This window comes from Abrus precatorius, unplaced genomic scaffold (genome assembly GCF_003935025.1).
Source record: "Abrus precatorius isolate BTA unplaced genomic scaffold, Abrus_2018 Scaffold11, whole genome shotgun sequence".
Lineage (NCBI taxonomy): Eukaryota > Viridiplantae > Streptophyta > Magnoliopsida > Fabales > Fabaceae > Abrus > Abrus precatorius.
Window position 1 is genome coordinate 5389152 of NW_020874303.1, and position 24619 is coordinate 5413770.

At 30.4% G+C, this 24619-nt stretch overlaps 1 protein-coding gene across 1 annotated transcript; it reads right to left on the reverse strand.

The window, feature by feature from the left end:
• Positions 1–18847: 18847 nt before the first annotated feature.
• Positions 18848–24348, reverse strand: LOC113854846 (protein GRAVITROPIC IN THE LIGHT 1-like). The gene is made up of 3 exons (XM_027486106.1): positions 24017–24348; positions 23440–23598; positions 18848–20658 (listed from the first exon to the last, which is right to left on the reverse strand). Exon 3 carries the CDS (start codon positions 20656–20658, stop codon positions 19249–19251), a length of 1410 nt encoding a protein of 469 aa, XP_027341907.1. The 5' UTR covers positions 23440–23598; positions 24017–24348; the 3' UTR covers positions 18848–19248.
• Positions 24349–24619: the final 271 nt, after the last annotated feature.

The window sequence follows — 24619 nt, forward strand, 5'->3', positions numbered from 1 at the left end:
CAATCTCCAACAAAGCTTCATAATAAAATATTTATTAACCATATTAGTATCTCTAAATCCTAAACCTCATTTGCTTTTGGGTTTACAAATCTTATCTCATCCTATAAGATGACATTTTCTATTATTCAATGATCCCCAAATAAATCTTGTACAAATAGTGTTAATTTTATTACAAAAAATTTTAGGAATAACCATGGTTTGCATAAAATAATTAAGAATGTTCATGATACAAGCTTAAGCAAGAATGATTCTATCAGCAAAAGAAAGGGAATTCATTTTCCAAGAAGATAGTTTCTTTTTAATTTTATCAATTATAAAAATAAAATCTTTTCTAGAGGGCTTAGAATGACTTATAGGGATACCTAGGTATTTGCCAAAAATTAGGAGAGTTATTAATGCCAAGGATGACTTCTATACCTTGTCTAACTACAGGATCACAATTTTTGAAAAAATAAATGGAAGATTTATCTTTATTCACACAGAGAGGCCAGAAGCCTGCCCAAACTCATACAAAATGGATTTTATGGTCTCACCATTATGCAGATCAGCTTTAGCCACTAGAACAATATAATCTGTAAAAAGGAGATGAGATATTTTGGGCCCAACATTATTAAAAGAAAAAGGAACCTAGTTTTGATTATTAACATGATCCTGGATTAAATGAGACAATCTTTCTATGCACATAACAAAGATATAAGGGAAAATAGGATCTCCTTGCCTAATTCTCCTAGTAGGGTTAAAGTTCTCAGTCCTGTTATTGTTCCAATTTATAGACATGGAAGATGTGGATATGCACTAAAATATTAGATCAAAAAATCGATGGATAAAACCAATTAATTGAAAGGTTTCAGAAATAAAACTTCATCTAACTTTATCATAAGCCTTGTCCAAGTCAAGTTTAATAATCATGTAACCAAACTCATTCCTAACTTTATCAAAAGAATGGATGAGTTCTTGAAGAATCAGGATATTATCTATACCCTGTCTACTCAGGATAAAATTGGTTTGATTGGAAGAGATAAGATGAGGCAAAGACCCCTTAATCCAATTAGCTAGAATTTTTGTGACAAATTTGTAGCTAACTAATAACTTTTTGGCAAGTGCACCAAACCATTGAAGTAACAAAAGATTATCGTCCACAGGGATTAATGTTAAGTACCAAACTACAAGAATGATACTAGTTGGGTCACCCTAAATAGGATACAAACAGAACAAAATTTAACTAAGTGCAGAATTGTAAGCAAAATGAAATTAAAAGTGCTGGAATTTAATGTTATAAATGAACAGAACTGAAAAACTAAATTCAGAAACACAAAGTAAACTAACTGCAGAATGTAAATACTGTGATTACTGAGATTAGGTCTGATAACAATTTAAAGCAGATTGAGTTTGGAATCCATTATCCTTTTCTCTTTGCATACAAATAATTTTATAACTTAAAATACAACTTCATCTAATGGTCAGATTTTCTAAAGTACTTAACCCCAATTCCTTGGTAATTAGTTCTAAAATGAAATTAGTGTCCTAATTCCTTATATACAGCTAAAAACATTCAGCATTAAGATTTAAAATCTAACAGACCACATATTATAAACTTCTATTCCTAGACAATTTATAATAAATATTTTGGTTCCAGTCCAAGAAATCTCACAACTTTCCAGCAATGAATCCATTTTCATCAACCCCATTCACGTAATCAGAGAAGATGGAAAGGAAATCCAAGTTCCCATGAGAATCCTTCTACCAAGATGTAAGGAGTTTGCCCTAGTTATCCTATTCTACGTAAAACTGTATGAAAATCTAGAAAACTGTGCTCCAGAATGTTCTAAAAAAGGAAAGATAAAGATGTCATCTTTTCATAATTTTCTGCTTTTATAGGCTCTGTCAGCATCGTGTTCCCACAAACGAAAGTTCATGTCCCCACAAAGTGTGTCCTACAACACTTAGCTTTCACTTTTTAGTCTAAATGTCAATTTTTGTCTAATTTCTTTCAAAAATTCAATTGCCAACATCAGAATATGAATGATCTATATAAATTTTTTAGTACTTGCAACATTCTTTGAATTTTCTAATTAATTGCAGTAACTTATGATTTAAATTCAATGAAATATGCCAAAAACTATTAATTTTTTAGATGAGTTAGTGACTTATCACTAACATTGCAAAGGGATATGGGTTTAAATTGCTTAATATGCTTAGAGTTTTCAACTTTAGAGATGAGGGTAATGATAGTATAATTAATAGCAGCCACCTCTTTAGGATTATTGAAAATGCCAGATACTAACTTGAAAATATGAGGGCCTAACAGATCCCATTGACTCTTAAAAAACAGAGAGTGAAGACCATTAGGTTGTGAGGATTTGAAACTACCAACACTAAATAGGGAAGCCTTAATTTCCTCTAAAGAAATATCAGACTCAATAATAGACCTATCACAATCCCTAAGAGGGGGATAGGAAGAGATAGTGACAAGGGATTTACGAGAAGGCCAATGATCAAAATATAAATTTTTGAATTAGCTCACAGTAAGGTGTTAGAGGGTAAGAGGGTCATATTCCCAGTTATTATTCTCATCCTTGAGAGTCTCAATTATCTTATGTTATTTGCGAATAATAACGACTTTATGAAAAAACCTATTATTTCTATCCCTCAAATTAATCCAGCTAGACTTATACTGGTGAAACCAGAAAGTTTCCTCATAGTCCAAGATCTTTTGGTAGTCCTTCCATAAAGTTTTCATAAGTTGGCTTAGGAAATGATTGTCTTTTAAACCTAATTTGTAAGATATACCCCTAATTCTGTTTAGCAATCTTCTTTTCCTTTTAAAAATATCTCCAAAAGTATTTATATTCCAACTAGAAATGCTTCTTTGAAAATCAGAAATATTATCTTTCCAAGATCTAGAACAAGTCAAGCTTTACTAACTTGATTGCAGAAGTCCTTATGAGACAACCGAAGAGCTAAAAATTTGAAATTCTTATGGTGAGGTCTAAAATAGTCCTCAGATCTAATTTTAACCAAAGGCTCGCATGATCAAATTTCAGGAGGGGGAGGTGAATAAGGGAGTTGTTAGGAAAAGTCATACCCTAGAGATCATTAACAACTACCTTGTCAATTCACTTATTTAAATTACCCCTCTGCTAGGTAAAGGGATTCCCTTTAAATCTCAAATCCTGAAGGCCACAAATACTCAAACATTAAGCAAACTGATTAATAAGAGTCAAATTAGCATGTCTACCTCCCATTTTTTTTCTTTCTCAAATAGAATTGAATTAAAATCACCAACAACGCATCAAGGAACCTTAACGGATAAATTAAATCAATTAACAGTTTCCAGACCTCAACCCGTTGGTTTTCTTGAGAACTAGCATAAATGGAGGAAAGGATCTAAGTTTTCTGACTATTACTAATTTTAAGGTGGAATAAAAACTTGTTTTTATTTAATACATCAACTTGAACCTTCCCAGAGTTCCAACAGCACCAAATTCCTCCAGAAAAGCTAATAGCATCCATCCTGACAGAACTATCTAAGCTAAACTTTTTAGTTACCAAAACAGCTTTATCAACAAAGATCCTAGTTTCAAAAATTGATATAAAATCAAGATTATAGATATTGATTATTTCATTAATAAGTTTAGGGAATGTTTTGACCCCAGCACTTCTACAATTTCAAAATAAGCAATTCATAACAATTTACATAAATTTTGATGCAACACCTAGTTGCTTAGGAACACTTGTGCTATCTAGATTATCAACACGATCATTTAGGATCACTGGACCAATCTTATCCACATCTATTTCTAAAGGTTGTCCACAAGGTCTATCTGAAGGGATTAAAGGCTCATTCTGAGTTTTCCATAAGGTAGCAAAGGTAATACCTATGAGGTCTTGAATATTACAACTTCCTTGACAGTTTTCAATGATATTTTCCCGAATGTACGACATTAAATTTAGAACTTCTTTATTTTCCTGCTCTTGACAATTACTATCTATATCTAGGCAACTTTTATCATCACTAATAGTTTTAGCCTATGGTACATAAGCTTTGTTAGCTCCAGATTTCTTGGGTTTGGGATTAACCTTAATTTTGGTATTTTTCTTTATAGGCTCACCTAATTTGGTATTCCTAAAGGTTTTCCTATCCATCTTATTAAAAGTACAAACCCCCTTACTATAATCGTAATTCCTATCAATAACAAATGTCTTTTGATCTATAGGTTCTGAGTGCTGATCAACCTCCTTCTCTTAGTCCCCTAAAATCTCATATCTAGAACCCATATTATTATCTTTAGTTTTTCTAGATTTAGTGATGGGTCCAGAGGAATGACTATGGTTGGGTTTTTTTCTTAAATTGCTGCTTTGCTATCATTCAAGGACCAAAAGGTTCTTCCATGTACTGGTTCTCCCCACCTAAATCTTCCCTAAGGTTATTGATAATTGAATAAAATAAGTGATTTGAGCACTTTTAATGTTAAAAGTTTGACTATTTTGTCAACCCTTAAACTTGAAATTTTTACAAATACTTGTATATTTTAAAGGGAAAAAAATGCAATTTTTAGTGTTTTAATTCCTTTTTTGATCTATTTTGTAGTTAGAATCAAATGAGAGACATCATTTAAAGTTGAAGGAAATTGAAAAAAGTCAGAAAAATAGCATATAAACCATGAAATTGCAGAAAAAGTTAGCTTTTAGAGGTTTATCGTTGTAGCGAGGCACCCTTGCTACACCATTGCTGCAACGAGAATGCTTAAGTGTAAAGAGGATGATTTTGTGCTCTTCTCGCTATAGTGAGACTGTATCGTTATAGCGAGAGTCTCTTGTTTCGCTGTAGCAAGAACTATCACTGCAGCGAGAAGCAAATAGAATGACTTAATTTTTATCTCCATGTCTCGCTACAGTGAGGAGGTTTTGCAATAACGAGAGAAGTTTGAACAGACCAATATAAAAAAGTGACTTTTATGTTTTTGAAGGATAGTTACTGTTCCATATAGATTTTTGGAGAGGGAGAGCGGCGCAGAGCATAGGAAAAAGTAGGAATACTCAAATTTTGATGTTCTACTTCGTTTGTATCTCAATTCTTATTACTATGGTTGCCATGAACAGCTAAATTTTGTATGAGATTGAATATAAATCTTCAAACTTAATGTATTCTCAGTAATTTATATAAATATATTTATTTTTTCTTCATTTCTATTGATTTGGTGATTTCAATTCATTTTAATAGTTGAATCTGTCTATTTGATGATTTTTGGAGCTCAGATCTGAGATATATTTGAAAAGATATTATTTAGATTTAGATCTAGTTGAGATTATTCAATAACTGGTTATTCTAGGAATAGATTTCAAGTTATTGATTGCTTTTAAATCCTGATTTTAATGTTGGATAGTTTGTTAATTGTTTGAGAAATCAACATTTGAGAAATTATCTTAGAAATATATTTTCAAAGAATTGAAATATAAGACTTTGGTATTTTGCATCAAATTCGTTAGACATGGTTGCTATATTTACCGCTGAATTACTAGAATACAGAAAGAGAGATAGATGAAATTCAATCACAGCTTCTTAAACTTGAATTTTACTATATTTTACAGTATCATTTTGCATTTTAATTGTTATCCAAAATTTCATGAAAATCATCTATCAATTCTATTGTATATAAGTTCAATTAATTTGTATCTTAATAATTAATACGTTTGAATTACTCCTTGAGGACGATACTCTGATACTCTACCGGTTATTACTTGCAACAGACCTGGTACATTTGTTGTGTTTAAAAGAAAAGTCTCAACAATTATCATTCCTTATACTTGCATTATCAGGTTGCTCTTCCTCACTACACTTATAAATTCTAGTATGTGAGTTCTCCTGCTCCATATCTATCATATTACACTTCTCATTACTCCCACAATGCTCCTGCCTGTGGCCATACTTCCCACACTTAAAACAGATTAGGTGAAGTCCATCATACTCAACTTTAAATTCCTACCCTAAAACTCTAAAAGTTGGGACTAATTGGTTCCTAAGATCGATTTTAATGCAAATCCTAGCAAATTTTCCTCTAGATAACAGGGAAGTATAGGGGTTAACTTTAAGCATTGACCCCAAGCAAACTCCAACTTGCCAAAGAAATTTGTTATTATATGATTCTAGGGAAAGATCAGGGATACGAACCTATACATCTAATTTTTTAAGATTTAAATCTTTAGTCCTAAACAAGGGTCTCCACCTCTAAATAAGAAGGTAGTGGTCAATAATAAGCCAAGGTCCTTTGAAAAGGGCAATTTTATAATCTTTCATTTTCTCAAACTTAACCAAAAAGAATTCGTTATTCAAGTCCAAGATTTGTAAGGAACTATTTTTGTCCCAAATATTATTTAGTCTTTGACTCAGGAAATTGAAACTTACCAACTTACCTAGCAGTTTTACAATAAGGGTATGCTTCCATGGGGAGCACTAAGCCTCATAATCATCTAACGAAATTTTCAGTTCAGGGTATAGATTCTGAGTATCTGACATTATTTCCTCATCCTTATTATTCTCAGAGTTAAGATTAAAATCTTCTAATACTGATTTTAGGATTTCATCATCATTAAGGACTAAATCTAGGTCTTTAGCTCCTAAAACCATGTCTTTATAAGAATGCGATTCAGAAGGATTAAGGATCGAGTGCACCTGAAATGGCATCTAGTCTACAGGACTTTGATCTTCTTGTATGTCCACCTTTGGCTCCTCCAAGGTTTCCTCAGGGCCTATTTCCAATCTTCATGCTTCGGTCTACAAGATCTGTCTCTTCCTTTGAACGTTTTTACGCTTCCTGTCGCTCCATTCTGCTAAAGCCACTTCGAACCAGAGTCGAAGACCCAGCGCTCTCTGCCTGCCTTGTTCCTTGGTGCACCTCTATCTTCGTTGTGTCACTCTTTCTTATGCCAACTAAGGTGAGAACCCTAGCGACGCCCCTCCTCTATTTCTTGTGAGGTTCAAAAATCCTATCTTGAAGACGAAAAACCCTAGCCTATCTATATTTCTTCGTTTTTTTTACATATTTGTGTCTTTTTACATAGAACTTAAAAAATATATTCGTTAGACACAACTATTTATTTATTAAATATGTCAAATAATTTTTTTTATCTTCTTATACGTTCAACACTTTTTTATACTACTCATACTATGTAGAGAAGTACATAAAGTGACTTTTATCTTTTTTATATAATTATCATTTTATTTTATTTTTTAATGTTTACTTTAAATTTATTAAGTTAACTTCTTTGTTATTCTCGATTCTAATAACTTGAAAGTTGCATCACTTTACTGATAATCTATTATTTGTAGTTAATAGCTATAACAATATTTAAATTATGTTGGATTCAATTTTTTGTTTTATTTGTATTTACATCGCTTAATATAAAACAATATTAAATCATTTGAATATACTAATTAATTTTTTTCATATAGTTTATTTAAGATAAAGTATGTTTAGTTATTAAAATTTACATTTCTTGTCTTTTATAAAATTTGTATTATCGTGACTTATAAATTTATTTATTTTAAAAATAATGTTTATGAAAGAAAGATTTATTTGATCATAATCAATTTTTAAAGTCTTTAAGATTAAGAAAAAAATTATTATAAACTTTTTACAACTCTCATAAATTCATGTTTTTATATTCTTTTAAATTGAAAACTTTTTTATTGATTTTCTTTTTTTTTTTTCTTTTCTTCTTTTTCATCTCTCAAACTCCATTGTTTTAGTTTTTAAATTTCAAAATAAAATAGTGATATTTAAACCTTATACTCATAGCGTGAATGGAAGTGGTGCAAAAGAAAAAAAAATATAAATTACAAAATAGAAATTATTTTTTTTTAAGTCAATTTTCTAACTAAATAAAAAAAATGCATCATATTCACGTTTTTCTTCGTTTATATTTCGTTCCGGGAAGTTAAAAACTTCTATTTGTGATTTTTGGCATGCTAATTCTCTCATATATACTCCACAAATATAAAAGCGATCCTTACGCAATGGTTGATAGCCATGCACAATGGTTAGAAAACCAATATAAATTCTAACATCACACACTAGTCCCAACCATTATTTGCATATGATGTCCCCTTTTCCCCACTTCATTTATATCTCTCGGAAAGAAACTTAATCATTATTGTTTATGTTCAACCTCGCGGGCGTGTGTGTTTCTTACAATATTCTATCCCTTAAAAGTCTAAACCTTTCAATGTCTCAGTCTGAAATCTCTTGTTCCTCCACTACAAGCCCGTGCATTCAAATGGTCTCAAAATCCGTCTCTGAAAGGCTACTGGTGAAGTTCTTTGATGCATCTCAGCTAGATTTTGATTATCAACAGAGTGGCCTGTGGTCTCCTCCAGTAAGAAGGAGAGTGTTTTTGGCCTCATCTGGTAACATATGTTCTGAGGATGAAATGTTGTTAAAGCTCAACAAGGCATGGAAGAAGAGACCCTTCATATTATGCTTCAACGTACGTATATATATGTTGCACTTTCTTTTGTTTTCTTCGCAATTTCTTTCTTAATTAGTTCCTATCTTATTAGTTATTTGTTTCTATATTTCTCTGTAGTCTGTATAATTTATTTCAATTGTTTAATGTATAATAAATTGAGTTTTAGTGTTTTGGAGATTTGAGGAGACCATAACCTTTCAGATGCTTATGAAACTTTTGCAGGCTTTTTGGTGTTCTTGACGTGAAAGGCAGTTAATTATGTGCATATGCCAATCATCATCTCTTTGGATAAAGTTATGTTTTGTATTAGAATATATGATGATATTTACTTTAAAATGTTCATGTGAGTTGTGAGAGCTGCTTTAATTTCCTACTTCGGAGTAATCATGACCTTATTATATATAGGCTATAGTTTGCAACCTTTTATTTTTAATGTTTCCACAATTCTTGCACTTTCATGATTTATCTTGTTGTAAACTATCCAACGTAATTTTTAGTTACTTTCTTGCTTGTGTTATACATTTTTAATGTTTTGGTTAAGGTTGTTATATATTTTTAATATATGACATTCATCCAAACTTCTAAATGGAAAATTTTATAAGCACATAGCATTGGTGAACAAATTCTTAATAAATTAAGAAGTAACATATTAACTATACTCACTTTGTGAAATTTGTATGAAGTTGCTCATACGATCTCCTTTAAAACTTTCTCTAAGTAAACTTATCATACGATCTCCTTTAAAACTTTCTCTAAGTAAACTTATGTTTAAAAGTCTTTCACTTTTTTTTACACAAATGACAGTAAAAAATAAAATGAAAGAGACTAAAATAAATTATTTCTATAAAATCAATAATTAAAATAAAGAATTTATAAAGTTGAGAATTAAATTTACTGAACCTTAAGATTTCAGGAACTAAATGAATAAAAACTTATCCATTCCTTTTCTTCTTTGCTTTTTTTTTTTTTAGAAACTCAAAGTATACATTCATATATGTTGGGTGTGACATAATTACCATTATCCAACTAAAATTTAATGAGATATATCATTCTCATGACAATTTTCTACAACAATAACTTTTTTGTTCTATTTTTCTCTGTCACATATTTATCTATTCATCTTCTTCTCTCCTTATCTTTCTCATTTGTAAGAAAAATACAATAATTTTATTATAAGAATAACATTTCTCAATTTTAAAAATCTCCCGTAGATATTTCTTTATCTCTTCTTTTAAAGCATATATTCCTAGATTTTTGTGCTTTTAGCCAAGCAATAGAATTTAAAATTGTTGTACAGTGACGTATCAATTAGAATTTAGACAAGCTTTGCGACCAACAGCATTGTGCAGCAAGATATAGTAGGAAGAATATTCAGACTATGAGACTAGGTTGTGTCATCGATAAGAAGTTACTTTTGAGTCATTAGAATAGTAGACAACAGTCAACAGGACGCTGCAAACAACCATTGTTTCTTTGTACCTTTCTTTCGTCTGATTAAAAACTTGAAATTGATTCTCTTCCCCAACTTTTGGGTAAGCAAGATCAAAGTACAAAAGCAAAGACTACTCGAGGATGCGATCTTGTGGGTTATTTCTCTACCATTGCAAATTTAACTGGGATGGTTTGCGTTGATGGTTGGTTCCATTATTTCAATTTTATTATACAACTATTATTTTCAGTTTATTATAATAATTTCCCATTGTATTTTTGGAGAAATAATATTTCTTAGTTTTTGTAGGTATAATTGCCCCCCAATAGCCAAAAACTAATTCTCGTGTTGCATATTGCATATTAGCATGGCTAGCTGTAAAATTTAATTGACTTAAAAAAGGGTTGAACTAGTTGTTACATTTAAATACCACTGACTCAATCCTTGCTTTACTTGGAATTATATGAAAAACATTTTTCTTTTTGTTTGAATAAGGTTAATGATAGATACCTAGCTTTTAATTAGTGAGATGTCCCTAGTTACACACTATTTTCTTATTCCCATTAATCTAAATTACTCAGTCACTAATTTTTCTCCTTTTTTTGTGTTATTACCCGGTAAAACATTTTCTAATTTCCACCGATATTTTAAAATTAATTACATTGTTGGTAAAGAACTTCAAATCACGAGTCTCTTCATAAAAAATTTTCGTATTAACTCATTAGACTTAAGTTAAATAAAGATTTTGTTCTATATATATATATGGGATCTCAACTGTATAAATTAAATAATCTAACAGTTAAAAAATTACTTAAAAAATAATTAAAAAAATGGTAACTTTTGATGCAAAGGTGAATGGTCAACCGGTTAGGAATTTCATTCGATTATGGACAGATAAATAGGTTGGGGATTCTATTGACGCAACATATTTTGATGTTCCAAGTTTTCTAACTCATCATAGGTATACTATCTTTGACTATGTGTAACTTGAAGGTTACATATAGGCTCTTGGAGGTGTTACATCTATTCATTTAAAAGAATCAGCTCCTATTTGTAAAAAGAAATCAAAAGCGAACAAATTTAGATTTAAATTTACCCTAACTGATTAAACTTCTTATGTTAATGCTATTGATTTGAAAAACTTGTTGGACACATGCTGTTATTGGGCCAGTGACATGAAATGAAGAAAAAACTAAACCAATATATGCATTTCATATTGATTTAGAATGCAATATCTTAATTATCGATAAAATGCATTATCTCTTTGCATTTGCTACCGTATAGACACAATACATAATAATAGGAAGTTATGACTAAAACGAATTCTTGCAGCATTGCATTAAATGCGTAGTGTTCCTTCCACAATATTATTAAAAAAAAAAAAAAAACACTGCTACAGCGTTGTGTGCAAAATCTAGTATCCAAGCATCTAGATTCCAACTTCACGAGAGTCGATAATTGGGGACAGAGAAGGAAAAGTTGATTCATCACTGATCACAGAAATCACGCATAGCCAATAAAGATGAATCATTCTTCAAATTACCAAAAACTGGTTGGAATGAAGAAATTTACTAACTAGGTTTAAAGGAGACAATGTGTAAGAAATCAAGTCCTATTTGCTACCATCATTTGTTACTGATGACTATGAGCCACCCCCATGAGTTAAGATTTTTGAAATTTTCCATTGCTCATTTTTATTAGTATTTATTACATTTTTATGTCTTTAATATAATAAAAAAAATTTAATAAAAATTTACTAACTTTACTTAAACTCAACCTTAAAAAATAAAATTAACAAAATTATTTATTCTTTAACATAATTTACTGCCTACTTGCTAACTACACCCCAAATTATCTGTGTAAGAAAAAAAATGGGAAATAATGAGTCACCAATTACATAAATTTGCTACATAGATTGATTAATTGATAAAGCATCTTAGGGATACAGTTGACCATGTGGTGGGGGGCTAAAAAAATGAACTTTCCTACTTTGGTTACTTAAAGAACTAAATCCCAGTTGACAAAAAGCATGAACAGAACTTGGCATTACCATTTCTAAGTTATGAAAGGTTAGGCACATGTACCCGATAAACAAGAAGATACCAATCTCGCTATCGTGTACTTTTTCTCATATACAAGCAAAGTTCCACAATAAATGATACTAGTACTGCAAGTCTTTCCTCTAAAAGTAATTGATATTCCTCATCCATCACTTTTTAGTTGCTTGTTGCTTTTTCTTGTCTTCACCTTAACAATCATTCAAGAAGAAATTGTATAACCAAAGTCATCAATAATGTTCAATTCACACTTCAGAAGTGCCACTGACCTGAATCACTTCATCTAATATCTTGCATTCTGACCCCTACTATGAAGTATGTGTGTTAAATCAATTATTTCGTCTTGTTGTAGACAATTATGGATTACTAGGAAAACTTTAAAAGCAAATCAACATTCTCTAAGTTCTTAAAAAATTTGGCAAACCAAATTTTCTAAATATATATTTAAAAACATGTTAAAAATAAAATAAATGTACATGCAATACAAAATATATAAATAATAACATTAATTAAATAAACATAAACACGTATTGATTCAAACATAAATTCAATGATGTTATAAAACTATGTTATTTTAAATTTTTAAAGTACTCATTTAAAAAAAATAACATAACCGCTTTTAAAATTAATTAATACATAATTGTTCTGTAATTTTAAAAATTGGTTAGTATATAATTATTTTCTAAATATAACTTTAAAGAGCTATTACATGTTTACTGTTATTTAAAGTTATATTTTTTAAATAGTTATATATTAATAACTTTTTATAAGGTTATTTTTAAAAAGTAGTTACGTGTCAACTACTCTCATAAATTAAAATTTTAAATAATATAACAATTTTTAACTTATAATTGCATGAAAGGATAAAGCGCTACTCAACTTGTAGTAGTGCCATTAATTTTTATTTTTTCTTTGTACTAACATAATTGGTTCCTTTTACAACCCTAAGTATATTTCTTATTCTTTTCTTTTTATATTTTTCTTTTAGTTTTTTCTTTCTATTAACAGTGAAATTTACTGTTATTTTGATTTTTTTCTATTTATTGGTACTTCATTCATTTGAATGTAAATTATTTGATTAACACATCATACAAACTTGAATTTTAACAGAAAAAAATCAATTTTAATTTATAATAAAAAAACTTACTAATTTTTTTTTAAAAAAATTAGATATACAAATTTAAGTTTAAACATAATAAAAAATTAATTTTAATTCATAATAAAACTTCCATTAAAAAAAAATTTGTTAATTTTATATTTGCAATTCAAAAGAAGTACTTTTAGATAATAATTATAAGAATTATTTTCTAAGTAACACTTAAAGAGAAGTTCATAATCTTTCTAAATGCATCAACTTTACATAATAATGTTTGTTAGAGTGATTTAAACCGCTCTATAAAAGATATAAAAACTACTTTCTAACATTTTTTTTATTATAGTATAAATTAAATATCAAACATTTGGAGCTGAATGAAACTCAAATCTGTGTTCTATCAAGGAAAAGAGTTACAATAATGTCTCTGCAGGTTTTCAAAGTGGAACTACTAATTTGCCATCCATTGTTTCAAGTCAAAAAAAGTTGACATGTATTATTCATTCACGGAATTAGTGTTATTGATGGCTCCGCGAGAATAGGGCCACTATGGAATGTCAAAGTGGCGGCCATAATATGAACTCTTAGCCAATGAACAATGAAAGAGTGCACTCTTTATGATATCAAAACGTACAATGCCTTGTGATGAAGAAGATTCAATTTAACAAGCAAGTACAAGGAATTTGGAGCAAACAAGTAAGAACAAATGGATATCTCAATATCATATTAGAAACCAAAGCCAACATCTAATTTCATGTGAACCTAACCCAACATAGGGAATTCTAGGGCCCTCATCATTCTTATAATGGCCTATTAGACAAAATTTAAGTAAATATTTTTGTGTTTCTTTAATTAAAATGAGGGTTTCACCTTAGTAATTGATGTAATAAAGGTCAATGTTAATTATACTTAACAAGATAATGTTTTTATTTTCACTGAAAAATAAAACTAAAAAAATTAAAGTAATACATTTACACTTTATTTGTTTTTGTTGAAATAGCATGGACTGAAATGATAATTTTCTACATATTTCTCTCTGGTTTGGATGGATTCACGTTTGGGCATGAAATTGCTGCCATTTCTATGGGATCCACCTTTTTCATTTCTTCTCCTTTCAGTTGTGAAATGCAATAGCAATTTTTTATTTAGACTTAATTATTTAGAAAATAAAATTATTATTTTATAGCCAAAGAATTATAAAAAAATAATTAATAAATTTATACTAAGATAATATATATATATATATATATAATAAAAAATTCAATTTCTTTTTTGAAGCATTATAAAAAATCATATCATCTATTTACTTTTTTTATTCTCTTTTTCACTGAACCAAACATGCAAAAATAATTTTCTTCACTTCCTTCCTATTTATTGCTATCCATCATACATTATCTTTTTTACATCTCTTATTTTATTCCTTCTTATTTCATCCCTTTTTTTCATTTCTCATCCAAACATACCATTTGTACTTAGGTAGATTTCAACCTGTTCAAATAGGGTAATCCTGACGTCTCACTCTTCCACTCTTCTAGATATTTACATAGGTATAATAAATAGGAATTTGGTTCACATCATGTCTTTTTCCCCTCGTGTTTCTTTTCATGTTAAAGAAAAATACATACTTAAAAACCATACACCAATAAAGGAGGGTCATACTATAGTTGTTTTTGTGTCTTTTCTCTGTCAAATGAAAAAAGAAACACGAACATTTAGAGGATTAAAATCCTATAAATAGCATGCATATGCCATTCTTTCTTTCAGCATATCACAAAGATACAAACACATTGGTAACTTTGCTTACACTAGTGCAGCTCTACATGGCTCGCTTGAATTATGCTTTACTCATCACTCTCCTTGTTTTGGTATGTTATTCCTCGGAATTAGATGCTCGAAAGATCCTCAAAAATGAGACACAACAAGTGCTCTCTTTGCAGGGTACGCCACTTTCAAGTAAGGACACTAGTCATCTCATGCGTGGCAATGGCAGGTTCGTTGCTCATTTTGCCAATGAAGAAGTTGTATCTAATCCTAGCCCAGGGGATGGACACAAATGAATGAAGTGATATCTTAATCTTATTGGTACCGCAAAAATGCCTCCAAAATCAACAACTTTACTTGTGTCAAATAATCATTGACCAAAAAGGAGTCATGTTTCTTTGTAACCATCATGTTCTGACATAGCTTTCCTCTCTATATTACATTTTGTTGATATTGAGTAACAATTTCCCACGTATTGAAAATATATAATAATAATGTTTTCAGTTCCCTTCTTCTCAATCAAGGTATGCTTTTCTGTACTGGTAATTTGTAATTTGGTCCAAATTGAAAGTCTGTCTCTCGCTATGTAATCTAGAGATGGCGGCATAGGGAATAATACACTTTCCATATTCTCAATCTACTTCTCTACAATTATCAAATAATATTTTAGATTTCATTATTTTTTGTCCACTTTTAACCATATTATGGTTTCCATTTTACACATATCAGATAATAAAGGACCTATATTTTATTTTCTAAGGATTGAGCGAGTGTTTAGAACAGCATGTGTACACATCAATTAGTCTATTTTTTCTCAATTGGATAAAAATAACGGGGTGTGAAATGGATATAAGTAATAGAGATTAAAAAAAGGTAAATATGTGATGAAAAAAGAAACGAGAAATAGAATATAAAATTAGTGTAAATGGAATATAAAATAAAAAACGGATGTGAGAATATTATTGTTGTTTTCAATTTAATAAAGTCTTTCACGTTGAAATAATGATTCAAAGCATTTGAATCAAACTTTTAAGACTAATTAAGGAATTCACGGACCCATTTTTTAACTCACTTAAGCAAGGCCTGTTATACATAGTCTTTACATAAGACAAAAACAGATCGAAGTGCAATTTCTGAATTTGATCTCAAGTAGTCAAATTATAAGATATAGTAAAAATAATAAATTATTACTTACATTATTTTTATATTAATATTTAAAAATAAAACTACAATAAAATGAGTTATTGTAATTAAAAATAGAAACAAATTAACTTTTCAAGCTAAACCGCCCTAAATATTAAAAACACATTATGAAAGTTACAATAAATGGGCACACTGTTGCATTTTCTTTCATTAATAATTAAATAAAAAGGGCAAGGGTTGATCATCTGACTTATCACAGAGAAAGAATCAAACCCAATTTAAGCAAAGAGAATGTCTGTTGAATGGAAGCTTCTGTGTAAAGTAGCCATTATTTGTTTAGACCAAACATACTAATATGGCTAAGAAAAACAAAGGAACAGAAATTTCAATGACATGCTGATTAATGGAAATGAAAAATATTACATAGATACTCCTTGAGTATAGACACCAAGGAGGCTTTATTGTACTGTTTTTTTAATTTGTGAAAAACATCTGTTCTTTGAAAATGTTAAAAATATACTTGGTATATTTTAAATATTCTTATAAATATTATACAATATTTAAAAAAAAAAATCTCTTTATTTTCTATAATAATTGATAAATTGTTTTATTTACATTATTAATTAAATTTATACTTATTTAAAAAATAATTTCAACAATAACAATGATACTAGGTGACAATATCAGTTAAGTTGACTAATATAAATGATGATAGTTACGAAAATTTAATTACAATAATTTTAAAAAAATCAATTATAATAGCAAGTTAATAATAGAAATTTTGAGCAGAGATAACATGGATAAACAATATAAATTAGTTTTAAATTTAAAAACATTAAGAGGTATAATTATATTTTACATTGTAAAAATCTTTTTACTTTCATGAAAATATTATATTCATATTTTTTTTACAGGAATGTTTTCTTGAAAATTTTAATTAAAAATAATTCAAAAATCCTGAAATTTTAAAAAAATAAAATCAATTACTAAACGTCTCTTAAAATGAGATTAAAAAAAAGAAAAAAACATAGACATTATAAATGATAAGATGTGATAGGAAGAGAGAGATAGAGATATAAAGTGTTAAATAGGTAACATAGTATTTGGATATTTGTAAATCAAAATTAAATAGAAATCTCATTTCCCAAATATGTTCAGAGCCCAAACAAATAAGATGAAGCAAGATAGATTGAATATTTGAGTTCTATTGACTTTATTTTATAATCTAAATAATAGTTCAGAGACTTATTTGAGTTGTTTGATTCCATTCCCTTCACTGTCTTCAAAATAACTCATCTCATATTTCTGGAAACCATGAGGCCCATAACAGTATTGAACAAATGTCCACACATTAGGCCCAAAAATGTGTGTAATACATTGTTGCCTTTTATTCCACCATCTTTATATATGCCCCACTTTTCTTTTGTCATCTCTGTTATCAGAGGGTACCTGTCCTTTCACACCAAATTCAAAGCCTCTCAATTCAATGCCCCTTATCAAAATAAATTAGTGTGCCAGATTTTAAAATAAATTTATTAATTCCTAACTTTAAAACACTTTAGTCTAATTAAGAATTTAAATCATAATAATATTAATTTTTATTGTTAAATGACTTCGTTTCACAATATTAATTTCAGAGTTTACTCAGATAAAATTGATGCTATTTTTTATACTCATCTTAAAAATACACTCTAAAATACATAAAATGACAAAAAGTTTTCCCTAAGAATTACTTTCAAAGAGAAGCAAAAGATCAAGGCCTCTGCATTAAAAAAATAATAATAATAACACATAGACTCGTTTGACAATTGTAATAGGTTAAAAAAATAGGACATCGGAATTTATTAAAAATAAGATGAAATAAAAGCAAGGTCAATTAGTATGTTATTTTATATTTAATGCTTACTAAAGTAATAAATTTAACATATTATATTATTTTATCATGTTTATTTTTTATGTAAAAAATTAGTCAGAATATTATTTATGTTAAAAAATAAAATAAATCTATGTATTAAACTTATCATATTGTATTGATTAGATAAATGTTAGATATATGATAAGATAAAAAGAAAGTATCTTATCATATATTTTCTGTTTCTATTAGCCAAGTAAATTTTATATCTAAATGTAACCCTCTAATCCCTGCCACATGGACTAGAGATTATGAGAAGAGCAAGAAAATCACCCACGATTATTTCCCCGTAGAAGATGACATATTTGCTAGATTTGAAGGACCTGAAAGCACCCAAAGATCGATATGGTCCTTGCCACTTTCCACTTCTACCATGTGAGCCGTAGCCCAATATGCGCACAATCACTCATATTATCAGATATTTGCAAGGGTTAGGAAGCATTATAGGAAGATACATAACCACATCTCTTTTATGGGACAAGGAAAGGTTTGCAAATATTGTCTTCACATGCCCCTTCAACACCGACTTCGTTGAATAAAGTTGGCATCATGTGGGACCTAATTAGCTTTCAATACTCTTACAAACCCAATGTGGATCGTACAACCACAGTCCCAAAAATTAGTTAACCCCATTAAATGATATGATTTTCATTTCTACAAGGGCAAAATTGCCGTTTCATTTACTTTCTTTTCTTCACAAGAAGCACCATTCCATAAGAGGAATGAGGAATAATACTAAAGATCTATGATCCATCCACACCCACAAGTGGCATTAGAATTAAACTCATGCCATGTTTAGATTCACATTAAAATATCTATAGATCTATGCATAATCTAATACTACTAGTTGTAAAATTTGCAAGTGAATCCAAACGCGTACAATATTATTGGTGATAATTTGTGTTTATATGTTTTTTTTAACATGAAAGTTTAAATAAGAGTCAAAACTTAAATAGGAGGTCAAAAATAAGGAAACCGGGCAGAAAAAGATATAAAAAAGGAAAAGAGGATTATAATATTCCCACCTATATATCATTATGTACATATTATATAATGCAATGTCCAGTAAAGATGCATAACAGCTAGACAATCCCTGTCACTGGCCTGATACAAAATTTGGGGGGGATGTCTTTGATAAATCTAGCATAAATTAAAAAAGATTCTAAAGAAAAGGGTTGTTCCCAATGCAACGGTCCAATAGCTTTTCTTTTCAAAATGGCCAAAATACAAATGGACAAAGATGCCCCAGTGATCCTAGCCAGAGTTGAGTCCCCACAAGACCAAAACACAGTCCTTCCCTTCCCTCCAAAAGCTCAACTAAAAAAAAAATGGCTTCCAGTTCAATCACTGGTGTTGTAGGGTCAGTGCCTGGCACCAGCTACTGTTACCTTTGCTTAGTGGAGGTGAACCTTTTTACCTTGGTTTGGTGCTGTGAGAGATACACTTGACACTGTATAACAGTTTTACCAATTCTAAACCCGGGAACTACTGTGAATGCAACTTGTGGATCTGATTCCACTGTCTGGTCTGAATAGAGGAAAATTTCATCATTCACACTTTCCATGTACACATCAGAGAATCTACACCCTTTCCCCACTTCAAAGATTTCAGCTTGAGGCTCAAAAGAGAAGGCCAAGCAATGTAGGAGCCATATCCTCTTAGCCATTTCAGCAAATGAAGTGAAGAATGCAGTGTTGGGAAATTCTCCAGCATTCACAAGGTTCCTCTGACTAAGGTTACCAAAAAATGATGACTCCATCTTGGGATGCACAAGTCTCAAATACTTGATCCTGCAAAACTTTGCAAACGATGATCTTGGCTTCTCGGCAAGGAAGTCCTTTGCTTTCATGGATTTCAGCTCGTTGAACCTCCCAAAGAACCATTGTTGTCTCTTGTTTCTGTCAGGAATAGACTCATTTGGAAGGGAGAAGTTAGGGAAGTGGAAAGCATCAAACATTTCCCTGCAAACAAAGGCCTCAATTGTGAAACACTTGTGATCTTCTATCAAGTAAACCACATTCTGTTCGATGGCATCAACAGCAGCATTAATATCCCAACCTGAAGCTCTCATCTCATCCACAATCAACCTCACAAAGTTCCGAACGGACCTAACCGCGTGGCGAAGAACATTTATAAAGTGATTAGGACTTAATCCTGATATATGAACATTATCAAGCACAGATAATTGACCACTTCGATTTAATCTCTTCTCAATTGACTTGTTATGCCTATTAGCTTCCTCTAACTTCTCTCTAAGAAACACAATCTCCGAATCCTTAAGCCGCACCTGTGACTCCAACTTCTTCCCCATGATCTCATAAGTCTTTAGAACACCCTGCAGCTCCTTTGATTCAGCTTCAAGAATCGCTGTCTCGGGCGAAGGATCAAACTGTTTCTTCAAGTAACATTGCTTAAGCTCAGACAAATTCTTCAACTCAGAAACTAGCAATAGATCGGCAGCTTCAATTCCATCAGGGTCAAAAGGCGATTGAGCAAATTGTAGCTGAGCATATGCAGCCTTAACAGTTGAAATGCTAGCAAACAGCTTTGCAAGAAGAGCTTCTGTGGCCACTCTTTCTTGAAGCTCTTCATCACCATCTGAGTCGAAAGACTCAGACCAATTTAATGTAGTCTTATCCATGTTTCCTTCATCTTTGAGATTCGTTTCGGATATAACATTCTTCAACCCATCAACTGAGGCAATTCCAATCAGTGTTTTAACATGAAGAACCTTAGCAAAACTTCGAGCCAACTTCTTTCTTGGAGTCACTGCTGACGGATTCACGGATTCCATCTGCACCAACATTAACAAATGGAGATGAGGATTGTGATTATTCAAATCTATAACTCTTAACGTTTTAAACCATTCACAAGGACAATAAAGTTATTACACAATGGTGATCATGATGGGCATGTTCATATAAAAGCTATTAACAAAATAAAAGGCAAATGCTTTAACACATAGATCGAGGCCTTTGGTAGAGGAGGGAATTTTTCTTTTTGTGCTTATATCTATTAAAATTTTATTTTAATGTATGCCTAGTGTAAAGAGCGTCAAAATGTAGTTTCTAACATACAAACGTGTAGTGGGCAAAAGAATAGAAACTGAAGGACAAGATCTAAAGATTCATTAAAAAGCTAAAACTTGTAGTTTATCCACGTAATACTATGCATCTTGTCCAAGATGGCAATTAGCAACAAGATTCTTAAAGGAAAACCAAAGGGATTATGTAACAAGCAAAAGGTAGAAAACAAGACTTAGCAATTGAAAAATAGATTACAAAAAAAGTACAATGTTTTATTATACATTGAAAAATCAAAACTTTATTACTTTGGCACTGATTTAACCCCACCTCCCAACAAGAAAACAAGCTCATCATTTCCACATACTTTATCCTAATCGCGCTTCAAGGAGCGTAGGAGCGTTAGGCCCATCACTCGATTAATCGTCATTTTTGTAATATGTAACCTATAAATTAGTTTCTTTGGCATAACCTATTATGAAAGTTAAAATGATTGATGATGGTCACCGTCAACACTGATTCCGTTTACTTGCTAAGGAATGGTAAAACCCAATGATAATTTCGGGAAAATTATAACTTTTTTGTAATCATTGGATCTTGGTAAAATCATATTTGAATCACGACAATCATTCTACCCAAAAAAAAAAAAAATCTAACAATTGTTTTTTTATTGAAAAATTATATTGGCATGATTCATGGATTCCCTGATTTGCATAGCCATCATCTTTTAGATCTAGCTTTGGAGTATAGTACTTGGGTCAGTGTTGTAGCAGCACCCATATGAAAGTAAATATCTCACTTTATTATAATCGTGATAAATGGAAATTGGAAAATGTGTCACACAAACACCAAGGGGTATGTCTCAAACATAAAGAAGGAAAAAGGAAAATTTAATTAATGATGTAACGAATTATAGTTTTCTACTTAACTAAGGAAATGTAAAATTGTGTCAATGTAATAAAATGACATAAAACATAGCTCTTGGAAAATTTATCACCCAACGGATGGTGTAAGAGACATTTATATCACCCAACAGTACACGTGTATCTATGTAGGCCGGCTAAAGTTTATGTAGAAAGAAAATCAAGAAAAAACATAAAATCGAAATCACTTTTTCCACATTCTGAGCAAGAAGGAATGGAAAGAAAAAGAGAAAAATTAGTATGACCCACCCATAGAAATAATTTTGAGAAAAAAAGGAAAGAAAGAAAATAATAAAAATTTGCATTATAAGAACAAAAATGTCTTTATAATAAAATAGCTTTTTCTATTAATTTTTATCTAATCAAGCAAGGAAAAAAAAACTCATTTTATCTTTTTCTTTATTTTCTTACTTACTTTTGTTAATCCAAACAAACTGAAAATTTCAACTCTATTATTCTTTCCTTCTTAATTTTCAAAATTTTCAGATCTAGGCAAAGTGTACATTCTTATGGAACAAATAAAGACAATGATAGTTTAGGCAAATAGACAATGTGATGATTGTACTTAACAGTTAACAGAGATCATTTATGTTTTCCCGTGACTAAAATCACGGCCTCTGAGAACATGTACTGCGTACAACTGTACCATTGTAAGAAAAAGTTAAAGAAAAAACAGCAGGATAATATTTTTACCACTTATATATTCTTTTTTACCCAAATTTTAATAAAAAAATTACAACCAATATCTTTAGAATATTCATTCGTTACAAAATCCTATAATAAATAACCTTTTTAATTATTTAGTCAATCTGACGACCGATGATAATATATGACAAAAAAAACTAAAAAATTGGTAGGAAAATCTTTTTGGACAGAGAAATTATTGTGACTCATTCTGTAACATCTTTCCAAGGCCATGTCATTTCAACATCCACTATGTCAGATATTCACATGCCTATCATTAAAAAGTCAAAATTATACAACATGAGATTCTTCATGTTCTAAAAATTCCACATTTTACCTTGTATGAAAAACACAGGACGAGAAATCAGGATTCAAAAAATTCATCCAAAAACAAACTTTCGCAAGTACCAACTCTTCCCACGCATTACAACACCCAAAAGTCATAAATGTAGCAAGAAATCATGCATTTACATTGGAGCAATCACCATAGGCAGGAAACATCTTCATGTTTGCACATTGCATCCAGCACTTTTTCAGACCCCAAAAAATAAAATCCACCCATTATGTTTGTTTATCACAAAAAATGACTAGAAAGGTTTTTTTAACAAGAAATATTAACTTTCTACACGAGTTCTGAGTTGAAGTGCTAAATATAGGAATTTTCTTATTAAAAAGCTAAATTTAATAAATTCCTTTTTCAATAAAAAAATCTCTTAAGGTGTAATTAAGAATATATAATGAAACTATATAGTAAATTGTTATTAAAAATAATAAAACATCTCAAAATTCAATACTTTAATGACATTGAATATTATAATGTTTAGTAAAAAATAATATTTTTTATTACTTCAACGTTGGACAAACATTTTTAAAATAAATAATAAAAACATGGATTCAATTGTGTAAAAATCCCAAAACTACATAATAGCGAGAAATGAAACGTACCTTGAGATATATCACGAGAAATTGAAGGTGAAGGAAGTTGTCAACTTCTCGTCATTGCAAAACGTAAATCTCAAGAAAACAGACAGAACAAATAACTATGATTTTATTTTTTATCTGCTGTTCTCCCAACTCGAAGTGCACCCTGACAGAGAAATCACACTGCAAGCAAACACGGAAGGAACGAAGAACCGTCAACAATCAAGAGCAAACACACCAAAAATCAAAAGGACTTTTCTCCAAACGCCAAAAACAACACCACACCCGAAAGAGGCAAAACAATGAGCGCCTCTACCAACAACAACAACCCACAGAAACAACATGAAAAAAACACAAACATAGGATCATCAAAACGTGCCTCCAACAAGCACAAGAGAATAAACCCCACCCCCCAGAGAAGAAAAACCTTTAAAGATGGAAACTTTTCCCTTGGAAGATAATAAAAACACCCCTTTTCACCTTCAAACTTCAACCAAGACCCCCAAAAGTCACCGATTAAGTTTCATGAAAACTGGTACGGTAAACTATTTAGAAAAATGGATTTAAAAAAGGGAGGGTAATGTTGTTTCAAAAGCTTTACCTCAGTATTAAAATGGTTCCTAGAATGAATGGAAAAATCAAGCACTTGGGGTGTGTGTATTCCAAGCTCTTCGACGTTGGGTTGTGTTGTTTCTCTGAGCTTGGAAGGAAAGTGAAGAGTTAATTTGTTTGGTTTGTGAAGAAACGAGTGGGGTTTCTGGGTTCTGGCCTTTGACAGAGACAGAAATACCACAGCTGGAGGACAGAAAGAAAAATTTAGAGCGAGAAAATTTAATGCAAATGTGGAGAGAGAGTAGGAGAAGAGGGAAGCAGAGGAGGAAGAAAAACATAGTAGGAGAGAGAAAACAGTTGGAATGACGAAAAGAGACATTGGTCGGAAACTGACCTGGCACTGGAAATTTAAAACGCCACATTGGTCGAGTCGCTTTTCCATAAATTTCATATACTACCAATATATCCCTTCGTGACTACGTGTTAGGCTTATTATCAGGTCATTTTTTTATTCTGAAATCAGTGTTATTAGAACATTAATTAAAAAATTAAATGCGATTTTTTTATTAAAAATCATATTAAATTACATTAAATATCGTAAAAGATAATATATTTACTATATTATTTAAATTTTATTTTTTATTTGTAATTC

Excerpts from the sequence above, each read along its gene's own strand:
- LOC113854846 (XM_027486106.1), bottom strand. The coding sequence starts at position 20,658 with ATGGAATCCGTGAATCCGTCAGCAGTGACTCCAAGAAAGAAGTTGGCT.